Source organism: Stegostoma tigrinum, chromosome 17, assembly GCF_030684315.1.
Source record: "Stegostoma tigrinum isolate sSteTig4 chromosome 17, sSteTig4.hap1, whole genome shotgun sequence".
Taxonomy (NCBI): Eukaryota; Metazoa; Chordata; class Chondrichthyes; order Orectolobiformes; family Stegostomatidae; genus Stegostoma; species Stegostoma tigrinum.
In genome coordinates, this window is record NC_081370.1 from 14,948,929 (window position 1) to 14,976,686 (window position 27,758).

Here is a 27,758-nt window from a genome sequence, read left to right on the forward strand (position 1 = left end):
GATCCCTCCTCTCACAGTTTATTTCTGAGCTGCCTCCTCCTGACCATTTCTGAAGTATGGTCCTGACCCAAAACATCAACTTTCCTCCCACGCTGGTGCTGCCTAGAATGCTGCGTTCCTCCAGCTCCACATCGTATTATCTCTTACTCCAGCATCTGCAGTTCTTACTATCTCTGATTGCATTGCAATGTTCTCTGTACAAAAACACATCACCTCACACTTAGTTGCATTGAAAGTCATCTGGCACCTACCTGTCCTCTCCAGCGACTTGTCTGTGTCCTTATGGAGTTCTACATGGTTCTCCTCAGTTTACAATGTTTCCAAGTTTTGTGTCATCTGCAAACTTTGATATTGCCTCCTGCACAACAATATTAATGTGTGTTAGAGAAGCAAGGTTTCCAATACCAACAGCTGGTGAATGCCAAGAAGTCTTCCTCCAGCCTGAAAAATATCCGTGACCGTTACTGTCTGATTCGAATACTCAGCCAGTTTTGATTCTGTGTTACTAGTAACCTTTTTGTTACTTCCTTAAAATGCCTTACGTTCGTTAAACATGATTTCCCCTTTAGGAATCTGTGTTGACTGTCCCTAATCAACTTATCTTTTCCCATATAAATACTAATTTTAAGTAATTGTCTCCAGAAACTTGCCAGCTACAGAAATTAAACTGATTGTCCAGTAATTGCTGGGCTTACCCTGAGAACCTATCTTGACCAAGATTGTAATGTTTGTAATTTTCCAATCTTCTCCCACCTGCCCTGAGTATAGGAAAGACTGAAAGATTGTATTCAGTATCCCTGCAATTTCCACACTTACTTCTTTAAAATCCTTGGAAGCAAATCCTAATGCCCTGATGTCTTCTCAACTTTAAGTACTAAAAGTCTGTGAAACAGGGTCATTCAGCAATAAATGGACCCTTCAGTCTGACTTATCCATGCTGACCAAGCTTCCCAAACTAAACCAGTCTGACTTCCCGAGATAACAAAGTGTGGAGCTGGATGAACGCAGCAGGCCAAGCAACATCTTAGGAGCACAACAGCGGGTTAGACACGGTTCGGGCCAAGACCCTTCATCAGCAAAGGGGGAGGGGGAGAGGGTTCTGAAATAAATAGGGAGAGAGGGAGAGGCAGATCGAAGTTGGATAGAGGAGAAGATAGGTGGAGAGGGGACAGACAAGTTAGAGAGGCGGGGATGGAACCAGGAGAGGTGAGTGTATGTGGTGGAGGTAGAGAGGGGATAGGTCAGTCGGAGAGGACGGACAAGTCAAGTGGGCGGGATGAGGTTAGTGGAGAGGAGATGGGGCTGTGACTTGAGGTGGGAGGAGGGGATAGGTAAGAAGAAGAACAGGTTTGGGAGGAGGGTACGAGCTGAGCTGGTTTTGGGATGCAGTAGGGGGAGGGGAGATTTTGAAGCTTGTGAAATCCACATTGATATCATTGGGCTACAGGGTTCCCAAGCGGAATATGAGTTGCTGTTCCTGCAGCCTTCGGGTGGCATCATTGTGGCACTGCAGGAGGCCTAGGATGGACATGTCGTCTAAGGAATGTGAGGGGGAGTTGAAATGGTTCACGACTGGGAGGTGCAGTTGTTAATTATGAACCCAGCATAGGTGTTCTGCAAAGCGGTCCCCTAGCCTCCGTTTGGTTTCCCCAATATAGAGGAGGCCACAACGGGTACAGCGGATGCAGTATAACACGTTGACAGATGTGCAGGTGACCCTCTGTTTGATGTGGGAAGTCTTATTGGGGCCTGGGATGGGGGTGAGGGAGGAAATATGGGAACAAGTATAGCACTTGCTTTAGTTGCAGGGGAAAGTGCCGCATGTGGTGGGGTTGTTGGGGGGTGTGGAGCGGACAAGGGAGTCCTGGAGAGAGTGGTCCCTCTGGAGAGCAGACAAGGGTGGGGATGGAAAAATGTCTTTGGTAATGGGATCAGATTGCAAATGGCGAAAGTGTCGGAGGATGATGTGTTCTATCCGGAGGTTGGTGGGGTGGTATGTGAGGATGAGGGGGATTCTCTTTTGGCGGTTATTGCAGTGAAGGGGTGTGAGGGATGAGTTGCAGGAAATGCGGGAGACATGGTCGAGGGTGTTCTCGACCACTGCGGGTGGGGGGGCAAGTTGTGGTCCTTGAAAAACGAGGATATCTGAGATGTACAGAAGTGGAATGCCTCATGCTGGGAGCGGATGCGGCGGAGGCGAAGGAATTGGGGATAGGAGATGGAATTTTGCAGGAAGTTGGGTGTGAGGAGGTGTATTGTAGGTAGCTGTGGGATTCAGTGGGCTTGATATGGATATTGGTTGTTGGATGGTTGCCTGAGATGGAGACAGAGGGGTTCAGGAATGTGAGGGATGTGTTGGAGATGGTCCAGGTGAACTTGAGGTTGGGGTGGAAAGTGTTGGTGAAGTGGATGAACTGTTCTAAAAGACATTAAGGTGGACAAGTCCCCAGGTCCGGATGGGATCTACCCCAGGTTACTGAGGAAAGCAAGAGAGGAAATAGCCGGGGCCCTAACAGATATCTTTGCAGTGTCCTTAGACACAGGTGAGGTCCCAGAGGACTGGAGACTTGCTAATGTTGTCCCCTTGTTTAAAAATGGCAGCAAGGATAATCCAGGTAATTATCGACCGGTGAGCCTGACGTCACTGGTAGGGAAGCTACTGGAGAAGATACTGAGGGATAGGATCTATTCCCATTTTGAAGAAAATGGGCTTATCAGTGATAGGCAACGTGATTTTGTGCAGGGAAGGTCATGTCTTACCAACTTAATAGAATTCTTTGAGGGTGTGACAAAGTTGATTGATGAGGGAAAGGCTGTAGATGTCATATACATGGACTTCAGTAAGGCGTTTGATAAAGTTCCCCATGGCAGGCTGATGGAGAAAGTGAAGTCACATGGGGTCCAGGGTGTGCTGGCTAGATGGATAAGAAACTGGCTGGGCAACAGGAGACAGAGGGTAGTAGTAGAAGAGAGTTTCTCAAATTGGAGACCTGTAACCAGTGGTGTTCCACAGGGATCTGTGCTGGGACCACTGTTGTTTGTGATATATGTAAATGATCTGGAGGAAGGTGTAGGTGGTCTGATCACCAAGTTTGCTGATGACACTAAGATTGGTGGAGTAGCTGATAGTGAAGGGGACTGTCAGAAATTACAGCAGAATATAGATAGACTGGAGAGTTGGGCAGATAAATGGCAGATGGAGTTCAATCCGGGCAAATGCGAGGTGATGCATTTTGGAAGATCAAATTCAAGGGCGAACTATACAGTAAATGGAAAAGTCTTAGGGAAAATTGATGAACAGGGAGATCTGGGTGTTCAGGTCCATTGTTCCCTGAAGGTGACAACGCAGGTCAGTAGTGTGGTCAAGAAGGCATATGGCACGCTTTCCTTCATTGGGCGGGGTATTGAGTACAAGAGTTGGCAGGTCATGTTGCAGTTGTATAGGACTTTGTTTCGGCCACATTTGGAGTACTATGTACAGTTCTGGTTGCCACGTTACCAAAAAGATGTGGATGCTTTGGAGAGGGTGCAGAGGAGGTTCACCAGAATGTTGCCTGGTATGGAGGGTGCTAGCTATGAAGAGAGGTTGAATAGATTAGGATTATTTTCATTAGAAAGATGGAGATTGAGGGGGGACCTGATTGAGGTCTACAAAATCATGAGGGGTATAGACAAGGTGGATAGCAAAAAGCTTTTTCCCAGAGTGGGGGACTCAATTACTAGGGGTCATGAGTTCAAAGTGAGAGGAGGAAAGTTTAAGGGAGATATGCGTGGGAAGTTCTTTACACAGAGGGTGGTGGGCGCCTGGAACACGTTGGCCAGCGGAGGTGGTAGATGCAGACGCGTTAGCGTCTTTTAAGATAATTTTGGACAGGTACATGGATGGGCAGGGAGCAAATGGACACAGACCGTTAGAAAATAGATGACAGGTTAGACAGTGGATCTTGATCGGCGCAGGCTTGGAAGGCCGAAGGGCCTGTTCCTGTGCTGTAGGTTTCTTTGTTTCTTTGTTCGAACCCCTCGTGGGAGCACGAGGCGGCGCTGAAACAGCCATCAAAGTAAAGGAGGAAGAGGTGGGGTTTAGGGCCAGTGTAGGTATAGAAGAGCGATTGTTCCACGTAACCTACAAAGAGGCAGGCATAGTTTGGGCCCATGTGGGTACCCATGGCCACCCCCTTTGTCTGTAGGAAGTGGGAGGAATCAAAAGAGAAGTTGTTGAGGGTGAGGACAAGTTCGGCTAGGCAGATGAGGGTGTCAGTGGAGTGAGACTGGTCAGGCCTGCAAGACAGGAAGAAGCAGAGGACCTTTAGGCCATCTGCACGGGGAATGCAGGTGTATAGGGACTGGACGTCCATGGTGAAAATGAGGTGTTGGGGACCAGGGAATTGGAGGTTCAGGAGGAGGTGGAGGGCGTGGGTGGTGTCGCGAATGTAGGTAGAGATTTCCTGGACCAAGGGGGAGAAAATGGAGTCCAGACAGGTGGAGATGAGTTCGGTGGGGCAGGAGCAGGCGGAGCCAATGGGTCGACCAGGGCAGGTGGGTTTGTGGATTTTGGGAAGAAGATAGAAGTGGCTGGTGCGGGGTTGGGGAACAATGAGGTTAGAGGCTGTGGGTGAGAGGTCACCTGAGGTGATGAGGTTGTGGATGGTTTGGGAGATGATGGTTTGGTGCTCGGGGGTGGGGTCTTGATCCAGGGGTTGGTGGGAGGAGTGCCGGAGAGTTGGCGTCTGGCCTCAGCAATGTAGGTGTCAATGGTCCATACTACAACTGTGCCTCCCTTGTCCGTGCGTTTTTTGGTGAGGTTGGGGTTGGAACGGATGGAGCGGAGGGCTGCACGTTCTGCAGGGGAGAGGTTAGAGTGGGTGAGAGGGCTGGAGAGGTTGAGATGATTGATGTCTCGACGGCAGAAGTCGAGAGAAGGTAGAGGGCATTGGAGTGGTGTCCAGGAGGAGGACTTGTGCTGGAGGCAGATGAAGGGGTCAGTGGAGGGGGCGTTAGGCTTACAGTTCGAGAAGTAAGCATGGAGGCGAAGTCCGAGGCGGCAGAAAAACTGCTTGAGGTCCAAACGTGACTGGTATTCGTTGATGTGTGGGTGTAGGGGGACAAAAGTGAGCCCCCTTGCTGAGGACTGACCATTCGCCCTCTGTCAGGGGGAGGTCTGAGGGGATGGTGAAGATTCGGCAGGGCTCAGTGTGACTGTCTTCTCTGCAGTTGCTGGCTGTGGAGGCCGTGGGCGGAGTTGTGCCTGTTGTAAGCGGAGTTCCATTGGCATCAGCAGTGGGCGGAGTTGCGTCCGCATCCATGAGGGTGAAGCGGCGTCGGCGGTGGGCGGATCAGGGTAGGCGGCGGCAGTAGTATGACGCTAATGTCTGTGGTGTTGGTTGCGAAAGTGGAGGTAGTGGCTACAACAGCAGTAGCGTTTACTGTTCTGGAAGTGGTGTGCCTGGCAGTGGCGGATGTGACGTCATCTGTGGGTTCTCCGACAGTGGCCTTATGGCCAATGGCAGCAGGTGCATTATGGGAGAGGTTCAGGGTTGGGTTGGGGATTTGGGAGGTCATGGAATCCCATCTTAGGTGGCAGGGACCAGTGAGTTTGCTGTACTTACGGTTTTTAGTGTCCAATCAAAGCTGAGTAGAACGGTGAATTCAGGTTGTGGATCCTACGAAGAATGAAAAACAGGAAAGGTCCTTTGCAGGTCTGGGAGGGGGAGGCTATGAGCTGGGGTAGCTGGATTGCAGTGCCTGAAGATGCCGGCGCATTGCTGAGAGTGTGTGTTTCAGGAGTCGCCGGGAAAAATGCTTCTGAAGGGTCTCAATATTCTGGATGTAGATTTGGTCACGATTGGGGCCAAAATTGGGAAGGCTTGAATGTGGACTGTAGTCCATTGAAGATGATCTGGTTCCGTCGGTAGGTGCTGAGGAAGGTGATGTGGCTGTACTACCTGGTTTGCTTCAGGATATGGTCGAGCAGTTTCAAGGCCAAAGAGATTACAAGAGAGTTGCAGTGGGAGAGAGATCCCCGAGGTTGTCCGGAGGCAGGAGGGTAACTTCTTCAGATTAGGCATCTCTGGAAGAGGCTTCGCCATGAGGTTAAAATTGTATCGGAGATAATGGGAACTGCAGATGCTGGAGAATCCGAGATAACAAAGTGTGGAGTTGGATGATCACAGCAGGCCAAGCAGCATCTTAGGAGCACCAAAGCTGACGTTTCGGGCCTAGGCCCTTCATCAGAAAGTGGGAGGAGCGAGGGTTCTGAAATAAATAGGGAGAGAGGGGGAGCCGGATTGAAGATGGATAGAGGAGAAGACGGGTGGGGAGGAGACACCTCTTCCTCCATTACATTGGTGACTGTATTGGCGCCGCCTTGTGCTCCCACGAGGAGTTTGAACAGTTCATCCATTTCACCAACACCTTCCACCCCAACCTCAAGTTCACCTGGACCATCTCCAACACATCCCTCACCTTCCTGGACCTCTCTGTCTCCATCTCAGGCAACCACCTAGAAACCAATATCCGTTTCAAGCCCACCAAGTCCCACAGCTACCTAGAATACACCTTGTCCCACCCACCTTCCTGCAAAAATTCCATCCCCTATTCCCAATTCCTTCGCCTCCGCCGCATCTGTTCCCAGGATGAGGCATTCCACTCCCGTACATCTCAGATGTCCTCATTTTTCAAGGACCGCAACTTGCCTCCCCGCAGTGGTCGAGAACGCCCTCGACCATGTCTCCCGCATTTCCTGCAACTCATCCCTCACGCCCTGTCACCGCAATAGTCGCCAAAAAAGAATCCCTCTCATCCTCACATACCATTCTACCAACCACCGGATACAAAGCATCATCCTCCCACACTTCTGCCATCTGCAATCTGACCCCATTACCAAAGACATTTTTCCATCCCCACCCTTGACTGCTTTCCAGAGGGACCACTCTCTCCGTGAGTCCCGTCAGCTCCACACTCCCCTCCAACCCCACCACACACGGCACTTTTCCCTGCAACCGCAGGAAGTGCTACACTTGTCCCCATACCTCCTCCCTCACCCCCGTCCCAGGCCCCAAGAAGACTTTCCACATCAAACAGAGGCTCACCTGCACATCTGTCAATGTGGTATACTGCATCCGCTGTACCCGTTGTGGCCTCCTCTACGTTGGGGATACCAAGCGGAGGCTTGGGGACTGCTTTGCAAAATGCCTACGCTCAGTTCGCACCTTCAGTCGCAAACCATTTCAACTCTCCCTCCCATTCCTCAGATGACATGTCCATATTGGGCCTCCTGCAGTGCCACAACGATGCCACCTAAAGGTTGCAGGAACGACGACTCATATTCCGCTTGGGAACCCTGCAGCCTAATGGTATCAATGTGGATTTCACAAGCTTCAAAATCTCCCCTCCCCCTACTGCATCCCAAAACCAGCTCAGCTTGTCCCCGTCTCCCTAACCCCTGTTCTTCCTCTCACCTATCACCTCCTCCCACCTCAAGCCGCACCCTCATCTCCTCCCCACTAACCTCATTCCACCCCCTTGACCTGTCCGTCCTCCCCAGACTGACCTATCCCCTCCCTACCTCCCCACCTACACTCACCTCTACAGGCTTCATCCCCGCCCCTTTAACTTGTCTGTCTCCTCTCCACCTATCTTCTCCTCTATCCATCTTTGATCTGCCTCACCCTCTCTCCCTATTTATTTCAGAACCCTCTTACCCCTTCCCTTTTTCTGATGAAGAGTCTCGGGCTGAAATGTCAGCTTTTATGCTCCTAAGATGCTGCTTGGCCTGCTGTGTTCATCCAGCTCCACACTTTGTTATCTCAGATTCTCCTGCTTCTGCAGTTCCCGTTATCTCTGATACAGTCTGACTTCCCTGTGCTTTCCTAAACCTTTCCTGTTCGTGTATCTGTCCAAATGTCTTTTACATATTGTAACTATACCTGCATCTACTACTTCCACTGGCAGCTCATTCCACATATGAACCATCTTCTGTATGAAAAAGTTGCTCCTCAGGTCTTTCTAAATCTTTCTCCTCTCATTTTAGAATTATGCCCCCTCGCTTTGAACTCCCAATTTTGGAAAAGAAAACCATCGCTACACACTTTATCAATACCCCTCATAATTTCATAAACCCCTATAAGGTTACCCCTCAATGTCCTATGCTCCAGTGAGCAAAGTCCCAACTTATCCGGCCTCTCCTAATAACTCCATACCCTCCAGTCTGGGCAACATCTTGGTAAATGTGTTCTGAACGCTCTCCAGTTTAATAATATCCTTCCTATAGCAGGGTGACCAGAGCTGCACACAGTACTTCTAATCTGTTGAAATATTAAACTGAGCCCCTGTAGCTTCCAGGATTTTTCCAGAGCCCTGACTTCAACACTTAGTTAAGTACTAATTTAATGTGATCATAAAGCCTGTACAGTGCTGAAAAAGGATATTTAGCCCATCCTATCTGCACCAGCTTCCAAAGAGTATTCCACCTTGACCCAGCCATTCCATTCACTATATCCCTGCATTTACCATGGCTAACCCATCTAGCCTACAAACCCTGGACAACTTCACATGGCCAGTCCACCTAACCTACCCATCTTTGGAAGGAAATCGGAGCGCTGGAGGAGAAAAAGCCACACAGACATAGGGAGGACATGCAAACTCCATACAAGCAGTTACCTGAAGCTGGATTTGTACCTCGGATTCTGGCACTGTTGAGGCAGCAGTGCTAACCACCATGCTACCCATATCTGGACAAAACACCCTTATACCTTGTTTCCTATAAGGACTCCGTCTCATTCTCCCAGTTTCTGCACTGCATCTGTTGCCTTCAAATGTCGCCTTCTGCATGGAGGCTTCAGAAATGTCCACCTTTATTCCTCAACTGTGAATTCCCTGCCACCAGGGTTGACAGGACCCGTAACAGCATTTGCTCCATCTCTTTGTCTTCACCTACCCTTTCCCCTTGATGAAGGGTCTAGGTCTGAAACATCAGCTTTTGTGCTCCTAAGATGCTGCTCGGCCTGCTGTGTTCATCCAGCTCCACACTTTATCTTGGATTCTCCAGCATCTGCAGTTCCCATTATCTCTGATACAAAGCCCTCTACTAGGTCATCCCTCAGTCTCCTATGCTGCATGGAAATTCGTCCCACCCTATCCAACCTTATATCTCAAATATTCCAGTTCAGGTAGTATCCAAGTAAATCTTTTCTGTATAGTTTAATAATATCCTTTCTATACTAGGGTGACCAAGACTTCATATAACACTCCAAATGTGGCTTCACCAACAACTTGTATGGCTGCAACAAGACATTCTATTTCCTATACTCAGTGCTCTGACCAAGAAAAGCAAACATTCTGAAAGCCTTCTTCACAACCCTAGCTGTGACTCCACTTTCAAGGAGCGATGAATCTGTGCCCCTAGATCTCTTCGTTCTGTAATGCTCCCAGGGTCCTACCATCAACTGTGTAAGTTCTCCTCTGGTTTGGCCCACCAAAATGCAATATCTTGCATTTATGTCAATTAACCCCCATCTGCTATTCCTCAGCCCACTGGCCCACTTAATCGATATCTCACTGCATTTGCGGATCACCTTTTTCACTGTCCACTATACTACAAATCTAAGTGTCATCTGTAGACCTATTAACCATACCTTCTAAATTCTCATCCAAATCATTTATATAAACAATGAATAACAGTGGACCTAGCATCAATCCCTATGGCAAACTAGTGATCAAAGGTTTCGGTCTGAAAAATGGCCCTCTAACATCTTCCTTTGTCTTCTACCATCAAGCCAATTTGAATCCAATTGACTAGCTCTCCTTGGACTCCATGAGATTTAACCTTACTCAACAACCTACTTTGCCAGAGGCGTTGCTAAAGTCCATGCAGACAATGTCTGCCACATTGCCCTCATCTACATTCTTGATCACCCCTTCAAGAAACAATTAAATTCATGAGACACAATTTCATATGCACAAAACCATGCTGACTATTCCAAATGAGTCTTTGCCTCTTCAAACAACTATAGATCCTGTCTGTCAGAATCCCCTCTAACATCTTATTAGGCTCTCTGGTCTGGAGTTCCCAGGCATTTCCCTGCAGCCTTTCTTAAATAATGGCACAACAATAGGCACCCTCCAATCTTAAAACACTTCACCTGCGGCAGTTGATGATACAAATATTTCTGCTAGGGGCTCTGCAATTTCTTAATCCCTTTAAAGACTTGCAGCACCTCTTCTGTAACCTGAACCCTCTTCAAGACATCACTGTTTATTTCCCCAAGTTCCCTAGCATGCCTTTTTGATGGCATTTAGGATCTTAACCATCTCTTGTGGCTCTGCAAATAGATGACCTTGTTGATCTTTAAGAGGCCCAGTTCTCTTCCCAGTTACACTTGAGCCCTTCATGTACTTGTAGAATCTCCTTGGATCCTGCTTTACTGTATCTGCCAAAGCCATGCCACCCGATTGGTTTGGCTCTTAAGTGTCCTTCTACTACTTCTATACTCCTCAAGGAATTCACTTGATCCCAGCTACGTACACATGACATATGCCTCCTTTTTCTTGACTAGGGCCTTAATAACTAGTTATCCTGGGTTCCCTACTTCTGCCAGCCTTAACCTTCACTCTAACAGGAACATGCTGGCTCTAAACCACCATTAACTCACTTTTGAAAGCCTTCCTCTTAACAGTGTCTCTTTGCCCGCAAACAGCCTCCCCCAGTCAACTTTTGAAAGTTCCTGTCTAAGACCATCAAAGTTGGCCTTGCCCCAATTTAGAACTCTAACTTGTGGATCAGACCTATCCTTTTCCATAGCTACTTTAAAACTAATGGAATTATGGTCACTCCCCACTAACACATCCGCCACTTGCCAGGTGTCCCAAGAAGAGATCAAGTTTTGCCCCTTCTGTAGTAGAGCCACCTACAAAATGAATGAAAAATTCTTCTGAACACACTTAAAAAAGTTTCTCTCCATTCAAGCTGTTAACACAATGGCAGTCCCAGTCGATGATAAAAAAGTTAAAATCCTCCATTATGACATCCCTATTATTCTCGCAACTATTTGCGATCTCTTTACATATTTGCTCCTCAATCTCCTGCTGACTATTGGAGGGCCTAAAGTACAATGCTATCAAAGTGATGTCTTCCTTTTTATTTCTCAGTTCTGCCCATATAGACTCAGTCAACAAACCCTCAAGAATGTCTTCTCTCAGTGGTGCCATGATGTTCTCCCTAATCAGAAATGCAACTTCCCCTCCTCTCTTCCTCACCATCTGTCCTTTCTATAGCATCTGTACCCTGGAACATTGAGCTGCCAGCCCTGTCCCATCCTCAGCCACGTTTCTGTAATAGAGATAATATCCTAGACCCATCCAGGCCTCTCGCATTAAAATAAATGCAGTTTAACCCACACTTCCCTTGCTTCTAGCTGCGCTGTTGCCTACTTTGTCTAGTACTAGGATTATTAACCCTGTCTTTACTATTTAAAGTGCTTTCATTAATTTCTGTACTGTCCTCCACTTTCTCTTTTGTCTCCCGAATGTTTTGGATCCCACCCCACTATCAAACTAGTTCAAACCCATCTGAATGACACTATCAAATCTCCCCACCAGAATGCAGGTCTTCCTGCAGTTCAGGTGCAATCTGTCCCTCTTATATAGGTCACCTCTGCACTAGAAGAGATTCCAAGAATCTGAATCCCTGCACTAGCTCTCAAGCCACACATTCATCTGTCAAAATTACGATGCAAAGGTGGGTCGAGTTGTGGATAGTGCAGAGAGCTGTTCCAGGTAACAAAGTGACATTGATAGGGTGCAGAGCTGGGCTGAGAAGTGGCAGATGGAGCTTAACCCTGAAACGTGTGAGGTGATACATTTTGGACAAACTTGAAAGTAGAATGCAGGGTTATCAGAAAGGTTCTTGGCAGTGTGGAGGAGCAGAGGGATCTTGGGACTCATGTCCACAGTTCCTTGAAAGCTGCCACCCAGATGGATAGAGTTGTTAAAAAAGACATATGGTGTGTTAGCTTTCATTAATAGAGGGATTGATTTCAAGAGCCGTGAAGTTATGCTCCGGCTATACAAAAGTCTGGTTTGGCCACATCTGGAGTATTGTGTCCAGTTCTAGTTGTTTCATTACAGGAAAGATGTGGAAGCGTTGGAAAAGATGCAGAGGAGATTTGCCAGGATGTTGTCTGGAATGGAGGGAAGGTCTTACAAGGAAAGGCTGAGAGAGCTAGGGCATTTCTCTTTAGAACACGAAGGATGAGAGCTGACTTGATAGAGGTGTACAAAATGATCAGAGGTATAGATAGAGTGGACAGCCAGAGAGTTTTTCCTAAGGTGGAGGTAGCTATTATGAGGAGACATAGTTTTAAAGTGATTGGAGGTAGATTGAGGGGAGACGTCAGAGGTAGGTTCTTTAATCAGGCAGTGGTAGGGGCTTGGAATGCATTGCCAGAGCGGGCAGTGGAGTTGGCCTCATTAGAGGCATTTAAGCAGCTATTAGGTAGGCATATGGATGATGGTGTAAGGTAGGGGAGGAGGTTGGATAGACCTTAGGTTTAGGGTGTAAAAGTTCAACACATCAAGGACCAAAGGGCCTGTACTGTGCTGTACTGTTCTATGTTCCAAATTCTCCCACTCCTACACTTTCCTAACATGTGGCACCGGAAGTAGTCCAGAAATATCTAATCTTGAGGTCGCGCATTTTAACCTTCTGCCTATAACCACTCTTCAGGACCTCATCCCTTTTCCTATCAATGTCATTGGAACCATTTTGTACAATGACCTATGACCTTCCCCCTTAAGAATTTCATCCAAATACTCAGAGACGTCCTCGCCCCAGCACCAGGGAGGCAGTGCACTATCCTGGAGTCTCAGTTGCTGCCACAGAAATGTCGTCTGTGCTCAACTAGCAAGTTGCCTTCTATTAATGTGCATTTGGACTTTGCCTGAGCAGAGCTGGCCGTGTTGCCAATGGCCTGGCTGTTGCTGTTGTACTCCCCTGAGAGGCTGTCCCAACAGTATCCAGAAAGGTATACCTGTTAAAGAGGGGAATAGCCATAGGAAAATCACTCATTGCTTGCCTCTCCTGGTGGTCACCCATCTATCTGACTGAACCTGTGGTGTGACTGCAACACTGTAGTGTCTATCTCACTTTGTGCCCCGTCTGTGCTCCTCAGTGTCTTCAACTGCCTCTCCAACCGAAGCACATGATCGGTGAGGAGCTACAGGTAATCACATTCCTGCAGGCATTGTTGTCAGGGACACCAGACAGCTCCCTGATCTCCCACATCTGGCAGAGGGAACATACCACTGCCCTAACTGCCATCTCTGACCCTTCACAGTAAGACAAAGTACAGAATCTTCCATCTAACCTCATTGAATAGAACAGAATAGAGTAGAATATCCTTTATTGTCACTTGTGCTCCAGTATAGAAGTACAGGAGTACAGTGAAAAGATTTTACAATGGCTGCCTTTTAATGGTACCATCTTAAATACAAGTACCTGGGTACAAATTTTGAGTTTAAAAAAAAGTAATGTGTTATACAAAAGTAATGTGTTATACAAATTAAAAGGAAATTGTAAGCATTACTTTCAGTGTCTGAGAATGAGTTAGGAATGAGATAGTTATAACATCTGTGAAAAGGATTTGCAATACAGTCTGGTAAAGAATTCCCAACTACAGCAGCTCAGGACATCGCACCAGGCCCAAGTTCAACAATCGTCCTGCATCGCTCCAGTCTCCAGACCACTGCTCACTGGCACTCAGCAGCAACAAGGTAAGTTGCAATGTACTGAGATTCGCTTTACCTCATGCTGCTGTGAGACTTGGGATTCTCCACATACTGCTGCAGGACTCTGGATTCCCATATGCCACACTGGGACTTGGGATTCCCTGCTGCTGTCGCTCTGGGTCCTGGGATTGCTGTGTTGCTGTTGCTCCGAGATTTTGGCTTGCCCATTGTTCCAATCGTGGCCTCTGCCCCTCTGTCGGTCCTGTACCCGGCCCATCTGTCACTCTGGGACTTGGCCCTGCCCATGCTGACTTCACTGCCATCACTCCAGGACTCAGCCAGTCTGTCACTCCGGGACTCAGCCCGGCCCTTGCTGGATCTGCTGCCAATGTTCCAGGATTTAGTCCACAACTCGACCTCTGCTCACTCTGCCACTGCTGAGGGACACGGCCTGCATGCTGATCTCCTGCCCAGTCTCGGGTGGTAACTCATCTCCCTCAGTTCATTTTTTCAGGTGGGGGTAGTTAAAGGTTGGGAGTTTGGAGGAAGAAGAAAATATTGCGAAGAGGAGAAAAAATAAATGAGAAGGAACTGGTGAGCTGAAGACCTCCGACTAAAGCGCCTTACCCTTCCACCATCTCGCTGTTTATTTTGTCTGCTGATCTGCTCCTTATCCAAAGCCTGGTATTCACCAAAGCCCATACTTAAACCTCCAGCAGCACTTTGAATGCAAAGCAGCCCTTTTCAAAAATATCGATTCCAAGAACAGAGCAAACTGGATGACCACTTTGCATACACCTATATTCTGTCCCCAGAAATGACTGTGAGCTTCCAGTTGCCTGCCTCTTCAACACACCACTGTGTTCCCTGGCCAACATCTCTGTATTGGGTGTGCTGCAGTGTCCCAGTGAGCCTCAGTGCAAGCTCGAAGAATAACACCTCATTTTCTGTTTGTGGACCCAGCAGCCTCTCGGACTGAACATGGAGTTCAATAACTTTAGAGCTTAATTCCATCCTTCCATTTGTTTATTTTACCTTCCCCATACCTGGTCCTCTAATGACACAGGTTACTTTTAGCAGTTAAGATAACAAAGTGTGGGGCTGGATGAACACAGCAGGCCAAGCAGCATCTTAGGAGCCCTCGACCCTTCATCAGAAAAGGAGGATTGGGAGAGGATTCTGAAATAAATACGGAGAGAGGGGGAGGCGGACTGAAGATGGATAGAGGAGAAGATAGGTGGAGAGGAGAATATGGCTGGGGCGGTAGGGAGGGGATATGTCAGTCTGGGGAGGGTGGACAGGTCAAGGGGGCAGGATAAGGTTAGTAGATAGGAAATGGAGGTGCGGCTTGAGGTAGGAGGAGGGGATAAAGTGAGAGGAAGAACAGGTTAGGCAGGCGGGGGCGAGCTAGGCTGGTTTTGGGATGCAGTGGGGGGAGGGGAGATTTTGAAGCCGGTGAAATCCACATTGATACCATTGGGCTGCAGGGTTCCCAAGTGGAATATGAGTTTCTGTTCCTGCAACCTACGGGTGGCATCATTAAGGCACTGCAGGAGGCCCAGGATGGACATGTTGTCTAAGGAATGGGAGGCGGAGTTGAAATGGTTCGCGACTGGGAGGTGCAGTTGTTAATTACGAACCCAGCGTAGGTGTTCTGCAAAGCTGTCCGCAAGCCTCCGCTTGGTTTCCCCAATGTAGAGGAGGCCACCCCGTGTACAGCGAATGCAGTATACCACACTGGCGGATGTGCAGGTGAACATCTGCTTGATGTGGAAAGTCATCTTGGGGCCTGGGATGGGGGTGAGTGAGGTGGTGTGGGGGCAGGTGTAGCACTTCCTGCGGTTGCAGAGGAAAGTGCTGCATTTGGTGGGGTTGCTGGGGAGTGTGGAGCGGACAAGGGAGTTATGAAGAGAGTGGCCTGTCTGGAAGGCAGACAAGGGTGCAGTTGGAAAAATGTCTTTGGTGATGGGGTCAGATTGCAGATGGCAGAAGTGTCGGAGGATGATGCGTTGGATCTGGAGTTTGGTGGGATGATATGCGAGGACGAAGGGGATTCTCTTTTGGCGGTTATTGCAAGGGTGGGGTGTGAGGGATGAGGTTCGGGAAATGCAGGAGACATGGTCGAGGGCGTTCTCGACCATTGTTGGGGGGATGTTGCGGGCCTGGAACAACGAGGACATCTGGGATGAGTGGGAGTGGAATGCCTCACCCTGGGAGCAGATGCAGATGAGGTGAGGGAATTGGGAATAGGGGATGGAATTTTTGCTGGAAGATGGGTGAGAGGAGGTGTGTTTCAGGTAGCTGTGGGAGTCGGTGGGCTCGAAATGGACATCAGTTTGTAGGTGGTTGCCTGAGATGGAGACAGCAAGGTCCAAGAAGGTGAGGGATGTGTTGGAGATGGTCCAGGTGAACTTAAGATTGGGTTGGAAGGTGTTGGTGAAATGGGTGAACTGTTCAAACTCCTCTTGTGAGCATGAGGCGGCGCCGATACAGTCATCAATGTAATGGAGGAAGAGGTGGGGTTTTGGGCCAGTGTCGGTGCGAAAGAGGGACTGTTCCACATAACCTACAAAGGGGCAGGCATAGCTTGGGCCCATGCGGGTACCCATGGCCACCCCCTTAGTCTGTAGGAAGTGGGAGGAATCGAAAGAGAAGTTGTTGAGGGTGAGGACGAGTTCGGCTAGGCAGATGAGGGTGTCGGTGGACGGGGACTGGTCGGGTCTGCAGGACAGGAAGAAGTGGAGGGCCCCATTCATCACATATTCCTAGACTCATTATCACATTTTCTGGGTTGCTTTCAGTACACTTTGTTTATTTTCTTAAACTCTGAGGACTTATTATCATTTATTCACCTTTTCTTCTGCCCTGACCTGCTATCAGCAATTTCCTTGTCTACCCAGTCCTTTCATACCTCTCTCTGGCTCCATCTCCACCTACCTACTGTCCTCCTCCACCCCTCCCCCAACTTCAGCTTCAGTATTATTACCACTTTTTCTCGTTACTCACAGTTCTGATGATGAGTCACTAGACTCCAGAACATTAACTTTGTTTTCTTCCCACAGATGTTGACAGACCTAAGTTTCTCCAGCAATTTCTGACTTTATTTTCCATGCATGACTATTTTGTTTCTACTCAATTTACTGCATCTTTAGTTGATGGCTTATTTGTGTGAGCCTTTCTCCATTAACTCTTGGATTTCCAAGGTTCTAATTATCACAAAACATTAGTTTTCCTGTGTACTATTGCAACTTCCTTCTGGTAACATTTTCTAAATAATTTTTTTGAATTTCTTTGCTTTTTTCATTACATTATCAAATAAATACCTCTTCTGGCTCATTGTGTCTCATTTTATTTCCAACGGATGAATACATAAATAAACTGATATCTCAGCTAACATACTCTTCTGCCCACTTGACTTACTGATGTGTGAGGAATATGAACATCACTGAATGTTTCGTATTTGATTTTGTGTGTTCTGGCTTGATTTTTCTTAGAGGTATGTGGAAACCTACTCACTAAAACTGATGGAATTTTCACCTCTCCAAACTACCCAGACATGTATCCTAGTTTTGCCCACTGCAGATGGATAATCAGGGCACCTTTGAAGTATAAGGTATGTGGTAATTGCATAAGAGGCAAAACAAAAATAAAACTCTTAGCTGTTTACTTAATTGAGAGATTTGCACAGTGATTTTCTTTCTACTCCATCTTGCATTAAGGTTCAACTGGATCATGCACAGAGAAAAGCCAGTTCATTACTTACTTCACTGTAAATTGCTATTGCTATCTGTCTAACCATCCTACTAGTTACCATGTGTTTCACATCCGCAGTTTGTATATTTCTCCATTCAGTGCAATCAGCAAAACTTGGTTTTGTGCCGTTAGGAGGGGACATAGAGTCATACAGAATAGAAGCAGACCCTTTGGTCCAACTTGTCCACGTTGATCTTATTCCCAAACCAAACTTGTCCCACTTGCCTGCCTTTGACCCATGTCCTTCCACACCTTTCCTGTTCACATACTTATTCAAATGTCTTTTAAATGTTGTAACTGGCTCTGCATTTGCTGTTTACTCTGATAGTTTAATCTGCATACAAACCATTCTCCATGTAACAAAATAGTTGCACCGGATGTCCTTTATACTCTTCCTCCTTGCATCTTAAAAATATGCCCCCTAGTTTTGAACTCGCTCACCCTAGAGAAAAAGACCCTTACTACTCACCTTATCTATGTCCCTCATGCTATTATAAACTTCTATAAGGTCACCATTCAACTTGCTACACTCCAGTGAAAGTGTCCCAGTCTTTTTGTCATTTATAGAATAGTTTGGATGTGAACATAGAAGTTATGGTTAATAAGTTTGTAGATGACTCTGAAATTGGAGGTGTGGTGGACAGCAAAGAAAGTTACCTCAGACTACAATGGGATCTTGATTAGATAGGCCAAGGAGCGGCAGGTAGAGTTTAATTTAGAATAATGTGTGGTGTTGCATTTTGAAAAGGCAATTTAGGGTAGGACCTGTACACTTAATGGTAAGGTCCTGGGAAGTGTTGCCGAACAAAGAGACCTTAATGCACAGGTTCATAGTTCATTGAAAGTGGAGTCACAGGTAGATAGGATGGTGAAGGAGGCATTTGGTTTGTTTGTCTTTATTGGTCAGTGCATTGAATATAGGAGTTGAGAAGTCATGTTGCGGTTGGGTTTGGCCACTTTTGGAGTATTGCATGCAGTTCTGGTCTCTCTCCTAGAGGAAGGATGTTGTGAAACTAGAAAGACTTCAGGAAAGATTTATGTGGATTTTGCCAGGGTTTGAGCTATAGCAAGAGGCTCAATAGGCTGGGACTGTTTTCCCTGGAATGTCAAGCCTTATAGAGGTTTATAAAATCATGATGTACAGAGATAGGATGAATAGGCAAGGTCATTTCCCTGAGGTGGGGGGGCTCCAAAACTAGATGACATAGGTTTAAGTTGAGAGGGGAAAGATATAAAAGGATCTAAGGGGTAGCTTTTTCATACAAAGTGTGGTGCGTATATGGAATGAGCTGCCAGAGGAAGTGGTGGAGGCTGGTATGATTCCAGCATTTAAAAGGCATCTGGATGGCTGTATGAATAGGAAGGGTTTAGAGGAATATGGCTAAATGCTAGAATATGGGACTAGATTTACTTAGGATATCTGGCTGCTGCAGACGAGTTAGACCAAAGGGTCTGTTTCCATGCTGTACATCTCTATGACTCTATCCAGGTGATCACCTATTATTCTTGTCACTTGATCTTGATTCCAGAGACCCAAGTAATATTCTGTTAAATGCAAGTTCAAATCCTGACATGATGGAATTTGAATTTAATCTTTTTAAAAATCTATTGACTTTAAAGCTGCTGTTGATATGAGGAAAATCCCATCTGGTTCACAAATGTCCTTTAGAGAATGAAACTGCCATCCTTACCTGGTCTGTCCTACATGCAGCTCCAGACCCACAGCTACTCTCTTGGCATTTGAAAAGGGCAGTAATTGCTGGCTCATCCAGTGACGTCCACATTCCATGAATGAATTAAAAATTATTTACTTAGTACAGATTATTATTCAGTAATATCAGTTAGACACTGACTAATAAAAAGTACAAAATATAGGATCAGTTTTAATGTGCAGCCTATCCCAGTTCTAGACCACAATACAATTTTTCATAATCCTTAATGTGGTATAGTTTTAAAAAAAAGGTGCACTACTGGTCTAGCTCTGTTGAGAGTAGGTGGAATCGTAGTCCTGGATTTTCTGATGGCTGCCTTTCATCTCTGCAGTGTCGTTGGGAGTAGCACATTAGACCCTGCAGGATCCCCAGTGCAACACATACTGAGGGAATTGCCTGAGAAGTTGAAAATTCTAATGAGCAACCTGCTTATACCTGAAATCTTATGAAAATTTCCATTTAAATTGGAGAATTCAATAATTAAATAAATCATTACTTAGGAAATGTAAAGTGTTGAAAACCTGATCTAACTGCTGAGTAACTACTAAAACCCCCCAAAGTACTACCTATGCTCCCAAACTTTTTAAATGCCCAACCCTGAGCACACCGCCCACACTGCCCCAAGCAGTTGACATTCATGCTCTCCCCTCACCAGATTTAACAGTCCCTTACTCTTCCCTTATGATTCAAAACCCACCAACCACTGGACCATAACTAGCTAAATGTTAGTACAGAGAACAAATCAGGAGATAATGAGGACAGGTTAAAAAGGTCAAACACAAATGATGAGTGACAAGAGGAATTCATCAACTGTATTCCAGACAGTTCTGTGGAACAATATTGTGGATCTAACCAGGGGTCAGGCTATTTTGGATCTTGTGATGTATAATGAGGCAGGCTTGATAAATGGGGAACAGTGGCCATAACATAGTAGGATTTATCATTCATGTGGTGAGAGAAAATTGTGTCAGGAACTGTGTTTAGTGTGCCAAACTTAAATAAAGGTAATTATGAAGGAATGAGAGCACAGCTGGATGGTGTGGGCTAGGAAAGGAGTTTAGCAGCAAAGACTATTGAGCAGTTGCAGATGTTTAGGAAAGCATGGCCGATGGCTAAAATATATTATAGTGAGAAAGAAGGAATCTAGGAGTGGAATAAGCCTCCCATGGTTAACTAATGAAGTTCAGAATAGCATCAAATTGAAATAAAAAAGACATCTGGAAAAGGTTATTGGTAAACCAGAGGATGAGGAAAGTTTTAAAAACCAACAAAAGATGACCGGGGGGAAAAAAAGATAAATTTTCAGGCTAAATTTGCAAGTAATATCAAACTGACAATCAAAGCTTCTATAAATATATAAAACAGAAGAAAGAGACCCAAGTCGACAGGAATGGAGAAATAATAATTGGAAGTAGGAAATGGCAGAGGAGTTGAAATAACTACTTTGTATCAGTCTTCACGGAGGAAGACACTCATAGCATTCCAAAAACACTAATTAGTCAAGGATCAGAAGGAGGAGAGGAAATAAATACAATAAGTTTACTAGAGAAAAACTGCTGGGGAAGCTAATGGAGCTAAAGACCAATCAATCCCTGGACCTGAAGGGATACATCCTAAAAGAATAAAAGTAGTAGCTACTGGTGGTATTTCTTCCAGGAATTCTTAAATCCTGGAAAAATACAAAAGGATTGGGAAATTGCAATATAATACCTTTATGTAAAAAGGAAAGGAAACAAAAACAAGTAATATGGGTTATTTAGCTTAATATCGATTACTAGCAAAATGACAGAGTCTCTTCTAAGGGATGTAATAGCATAACATTTAGAAATACAGTGCCTTATTTCCTCTTCCACCTCAATTCTGATTTATCCCCTCACATTTGAACATTTGTATTGCCTATCGTGGGCTTTCCTTGTAAATATTCCGTCGATTGCGTGGGTGGTTACTGGTGGTAGTTTTAAAAAAAGTCACGGTGAATTTGCTGATTAGAAAATCACTTACTTGTGTGTTGTAGCACTGCTAGGTATAGAGGAAAAAATATAAGGTGGACACAGGAGGGTTTTTGTGACACAGTGATTGTGTATCTACCTCTGAGTCTGAAGACCTGGGTTTGAGTCCTACTTGCTCCAGAAATGGAGCATATAACCATTTTTCAACAGGTTGAGTAGAAAATAAAGCAGATGCAGAGGGGCTCTTGTGGTGCAGTAGTAGCGCCCATACCTTTCAGCCAGGAGGCTGAGGTTCTTAAGCAGGGACCCATTTTCTCTGAGTATGTCTACCTATCTACTACCTATGTCTACATCATGCATAATCAGATTAATACTTCCCAGCTTATTCCCATTTATCTCTCCATGTGATTGTAATAACTCTCAGGTCACTGATTTTTCTCTTCAAGGTAACTGACTAATTTATCCCAATTTTTGAGAACTTCCTCATTGTCAAATTTAATTCGAGGAATATCCAATTCAGAATCATCTAAACTTGGTTCTTCACTCTGTGTTGTAACCAGTAACACATTTTCCTTTTGCTTTCTTTCGTTAGCAAAATGCCATTAGACCATAATTACATGACACACTTGGTGAGATTCCTTTCTATCCAACATACTTTCAAACAATTCACCTCACTCAATTTCCTTTTGATTTGGTAAGGCCCATCAAGCCTTATCTTTAAAGGTTCACCTTTCACTGGAAATAACACTAACACTTAGCTCCATGAGCAGGATTGCGAATATTCAGGTTTTTTTTTCGGCTTGCTGTTTCATCTCACGCTGTGCTACTTTCAAATGCTGTCTAGCGAACTCACCCACCCTATCCCATCTTGCCCTAAAATTTGACACATAGTCCAAACGTGTAATCTCTGAACTCTGATCCACCAATTTTTCCTCAGTTAATTTCAGTGGCCTAGTCTTCCCATGACTAAAACCTAATTCAAATAAACTGAATTTAGTTGATTTCTTAAGTGTGTCCCTAATTACAAAACGTACAAGTGTAATACCTTTATCCCAATCCTGTGGATAGTATCTACTGTAAGCCCCCAAGATAGACTTTAAAGTTTGATGTTACCGCTGTAATCTTCTCTGTGATTCTGAATGGTATACAGTAGATTTGAATTGTTTTATTCTGAAGATATCCATAACTTCCTCGAATAATTTTGATGTAAAATTTGACCTTTGATCCAATTGTATTTCTATGGATAGTCTGTACAGAGTGAAAAATCTGAGCTACTCTTCTACAATCCTGTTAGCTGTGATTTTGCGTAATGGAATGGCTTCTGGAAATTTTGTGGACGCTTCCGTTATGATCATCAACTACTGATTTCCACTTTTTCTTTTAGGTAGGGGTCCTACACAATCAGTTACAATTATTGTAAAAGTACCTTTGTATGCGGAAAAGGTTATTAAGCACACTGGGTTCATTGCTGCCTGAGGTTTTCCAACTACCTGTCACATATGACATGTCTCACAAAATTCAACAATGTTCTTTTGCAGTCCAGGCCAATAAAAGTATTGCTGCATTTTGGCTTGAGTTTTCCTTATTCCCAAATGACCTTCCACTGGAAATTCATGTGCTACCCCCAACATTTCCTTTCTGTAACCCACCAGCAATACAACTTGATGAACTTATTTTTTAGTTAATTTTGCAGGATGTGGGCATCGCTGTCTGGCCAGCATTTATTACCTGTCCCTCGTTGCCCTTGAGAAAGTGGTGGTGAGCTGGTTTCTTGAACAGCTGCAGTCCACCTGCTGTGGGTTGACCCACAATGCCTTTAGGGAAGGAATTCCTAGATTTTGACCCAGTGATAGTGAAGGAATGGCGATATATTTCCAAGTCAGGATGGTGAGAGGCTTGGAGGGGAACTTGAAGGTGATGGAGTTCCCATATATTTGGTGCCCTTGCTCTTCCAGATGGCAGTGGTTGTATGTTTGGAAGGTGCTGTCTGAGGATCTTGCGTGAATTTCTGCAGCAGATCTTGTAGGTAGCACAAACTGCTGCTACTGAACATCAGTGAAGGAGGGAATGGATGCTTGTGGATGCAGTGCCAATCAAATGAACTGCTTTGCCTGAAAGTTTCTAGAGTGTTGTTGGGGCTACAGTCATCCAGGCAAGGGGGTAATATTCCATCACACTGCTGACTTGTGCCTTGTAGGTGGTAGACATGCTTTGAGGAGTGAGGATTTGAGTGACTCGTCACAGTATTCCTAGCCTGTGACCTGCTCTTATAGCCACTGCATTTTTGTAGTGAGTCCAGTTGTTTGCAATCAGTGCTCACTCCCAGGATGCTGATAATGAGTTATTCAGTGATGGTAACACCGTTAAATATCAAGGAGCAGTTAGCTAGACTGCCTCTTGATGGTGATGGTCATAGCCTGGCATGACAGGGGCGCGAATGTTACTTGTCGTCTGTCAGCCCAAGCCTGGATATTGTCTATATCTTATTGCATTTTCATACAAACTGTGTGTCTGAGGACTCGCAGATGGTGCTGAACATAGTATAGTCATTGGCAAACTTCCCCACTTGTGACCTTACGATGGAGGGAAGATTGTTGATGAAGCGGCTGAAGATGGTTGGTCCTAGTACATTACCATGAAGAACTCCTGCAGATATCTCCTGGAGCTGAGATGACTGATGTCCCCAACTACAGCCATCTTCCTCATGCCCAAAAACTAAATCAAATGTACGGAATTTAGTTGATTTCTTAGGTGTGTCCCTAATTGCAAAGTGTACACAAGTAATACCTTTATCCCAATCCTCTGGATAGTCTTAACTGTAAGCCCCCAACGTAGCCTTTAAAGTTTGATGCCACTGCTCTGATGTTCCTGTGATTCTGAATGGTATGCAGCGGATTTGAATTGTTTTATTTCAAAGCTATCGTAACTTCCTTGAATAATTTTAATGTAAAATTTGACCCTTGATCTGTTTGTATTTCTGTGGGTAATCTGTATCTGGTGAAAATCTGAGCAAGTCTTCTACACTCGTTTTAGCTGTGACACTGTGTAATGGAATGGCCTCTGGAACGTTTGTGGCACATCTGTTACGATCAAAAAATTACTGATTCCGCTGCATTTATGTTGTGATTCTAGTTGTTTCCAATCATTGCTAACTCCCAGGATGCTGGTAATGGGGGATTCAATGATGGTAACATCATTGAATATTAAGGAGCAGTGGTTAGACTGCTCTTGTTGGTGATGGCCATAGTCTGGCATGACAGGGGTGTGAATGTTACTTGCCATCTGTCAGCCCAAGCCCGGATATTGTCCAGATCTTGTTGCATTTGGACACAAGCTGCTGTATGAGGATTTGCAGATGGTGTTGAACATTGCGTAAATGTCAGTGAACATCCCTTGTCGGGTATGACTCTAACCAGCAGAGTTTGCCGCCTGATACCCATTGATTCCAGTTATGCGAGGGCTCTGTGTTGCCACATTCACTTGAATGCAGCCTTGATGTCAAGGGCTGTCACTCTTACCTCACCACTGGAATTCAGTTTTTTTTTAACCCGTGTTTAAACCAAAGCTGTAATTAGGCCTCAGCTAAGTGGCCCTGGCAGGACCCAAACTGGCCATCACTGAGGAGGTTATTGCTGAGCAGGTGCTGCTTGTTAGCACTATTAATGACAATTTCAATCACTTTACTGCTGATCAACAATAGACTGATGGGGTGGTAACTGGCCGGGTTGGATTTGTCCTACTTTTAATGTACACGACATACTTGGGCAATTTTCCACATTCTTGGGAAGTTCTGGAGCACACATCTTCAGTATATTGCCGACATTTTGTTAGGGCCCACAGCCTTTGTGGTATTTAGTGCCTCCAAACGTTTCTTGATATCATGTGGCGTGAATTGAATTGGCTGAAGACTGGTATCTGTAATACTGGGGACCATTGGAGGAGGCTAAGTTGGAACATCCACTTGTCAATTCTGGCTGAAGATTGCTGCAAAAGCTTCAGCCTTATCTTTTGCACTGATGCCCTGGGCTCTTCATCGTTGAGGGCGGGGATATTTGGAACCTCCTCTTGCAATGAGTTATGTAATCATTTATTCATGACTGGATTTGGAAGGACTACAGAGCTTAAATCTGATCCATTGGTTGTAGAATCACTTCGCTGTGTCTAACACTTGCTTCTTACGTTGCTTGGCATACAAGTAATGCTGTTTGCTTCACCAGGTCGACACTTCATCTTCAGGTATGCCTGGTGCTACTCCTGGCATGCCGTTCTGCACTCTGCATTGAAGCAGGTTGATTCCGTCACTTAAAAACCAAAAGAACTGTGGATGCTGTAAATCAGGAACAAAAACAAAGTTCCTGGAAAAGTTCAGCAAGTCTGGCACCATCTGTGAAGGAGATGTCAAGGTTAACATTTCGGGTCCGGTGACACTTCCTCAGAATGCAGTTGACCCTATGCCGACTGCATATAATGCCACATGACACAGTGGCGTTATTTTCAGTGTGGAGGTGGGACTTTGTCTCCACAAGGACTGTGTGGTGATCACTCTTACTGATATTGTCATGGACATATGCATCTGCATCTGGTAGATTGCTTAGGATGAGGTCAAGAATGTTTCTCCCTCTTGTTGCTTCCTTTCACCACTTGCCACAGACCCAGTTTAGCAGCTTGATCAGTCGTATTGCTGCTGAGCCTCTTTTGGTGGTGGACATTAAAATCCCCCACCCAGAGGTTCATTTTTTGCCCTTGCTTTTGTGAATGCTTGTCCTAGTGTTGTTCAACATGGAGGACTACTGATTCATTAGCTGAAGGAGGAGGGTTTGTGGTAATTAGCAGGAGGTTTGCTTGCCCATGTTTAACCTGAAGCCTTGAGACTTCATGGGATCTGGAGTCAATGTTGAGGTCTCCCAGAGACTTCAGCTGGCATACATGAGTAAACCCTACCCTCACAATTAAATTCTTTAAAGAGATCTAGCACTTTCTTCTCAACCAACTCCTGATCGAGTTGTGCATTCTTTTGCAGCTTTTTAGCATCCACTGTTCTCAGCTTTACTACTTCAACAAAAGTCAGTGGCTTATCTGTCTTCCCTGTGCTTATTCTAAACTACCAACACTGAAATTTCAGATGGCCTACTTTATTGCAGTGAAAACATCTGAGCTTTTTTGAGAGATAGTAGGAACTGCAGATGCTGGAGAATCTGAGATTACAAGGTGTAGAGCAGGATGAACACAGCCGGCTAAGCAGCATCAGCAGAGCCAGAAGGCTGACGTTTTGGGCCTAGACACTTCTTCAGAAAAATGAAGAAGGGTCTAGGCCTGAAACATCAGTCTTCCTGCTCCTCTGATGCTGCTTGGCCTGCTGTGTTCATCCAGCTCTACACCTTGTTATCTGAACTTTTTTAACTTTTCTTTACCCCTCATAGGTTGTCTTTTTACCCTGTAGTAAGCTTTCCTTGTTATCTCCATTGAGGATCCCTCACTGATTGAAACTGATGTCAGAAGCCAAACTTATTAACCAACTCATAATCACTGCTGCTAATATTGCAGTCTTAACTTTCTGCCCTTCCATATGAGTTCTTGCTACTTCAGGAAGTGAATTTTTAAACTCCTCTAAAATGATCATCTCTCCAAGATGTTTGTTTTATCTATTTTCAATTCCTTTATCCACTCATCAAAGTTACTTTGTTTAATCCCTTTAAACTGTATGTACATTTGACTAGGTTCCCTCTTTAGATTCCTAAAACAATGTTTGTAGGCTTCTGGTACTAGCTCATATGCAATTAAGACAGCTTTTTTTACTTCTCACCTTATTCCGTGGAGATCTCCTGTTATAGTGATGTAAATGCCTCACTAGATCTGCCTACAAACTTTGTTTTAATCAACTACACCCCATATGGTCAGTGGCCATTTCATTTGTTTAGCCACTTGCTCACATGAAATGAGAATGGCTTCTACATCCATCTTGTTAAACTTTGGCAAAGATGGGCATGTTTAAACAGATTCCCACCAGACCTTTGGCTCTGATGGGCTTGTTGTCCATCACTGTTCTCATCACTACCCGTACCTTTCATCTGTACCTCTGCCATTTCAAGTCGAGTTTGAGTTTTCAGTTCCGACCTCTGAAGTTCAAAAGCGTTCTTTTTCTCCCATTCTTCTGCTAGCGCCTTCCTTTTCCTTTTCCTTTGCTTTTAGTCATAATTGAAACTGCTTCATTTCCTTGTCATGTTCAAGCTGCTTCATTTGCAAATGAATTTTAGCCGTTTCCAATAATTCCAACAGCATTTCCAGCAATCGTAAATGTTGAGCTATTGCTGCAATTGCTGTCCTTTTTGTGTGGACAAAGGCAGCCCCGACTCCAGCTCACCTGCCAATTCCAAAAACTTTGTCTTACTCACTTTCGGTAAAATTCTAAAGTGACTTCATCCCCCATGACTGAAAGATCTATTACTGTACAAAGCACACCCTATTTAAACCAACCAAATACAACACCTCAAAGATATCACCACTCACTGCCTTTGAGCCCAATAATCCTAAATCCTAGGACATTAGTCTAACTTTTTATTATTTTGTAGGTAAGACGTTGCATTCCAGATGCAATTTGATTCACCAAACTGCTCAACTTGAA

At 45.3% G+C, this 27,758-nt stretch overlaps 1 protein-coding gene across 5 annotated transcripts in view; it reads left to right on the forward strand.

The window, feature by feature from the left end:
• The window catches only part of LOC125459229 (embryonic protein UVS.2-like), a 129,592-nt gene that overhangs the window by 95,100 nt on the left and 6,734 nt on the right, over positions 1–27,758 (forward strand). For all 5 annotated transcript variants that reach the window (XM_059651857.1, XM_048545375.2, XM_059651861.1 and 2 more), the window contains one exon: positions 17,217–17,335. In XM_059651857.1, coding sequence (XP_059507840.1) covers positions 17,217–17,335 — 119 coding nt within the window. The remainder of the gene's footprint in view (positions 1–17,216; positions 17,336–27,758) is intronic.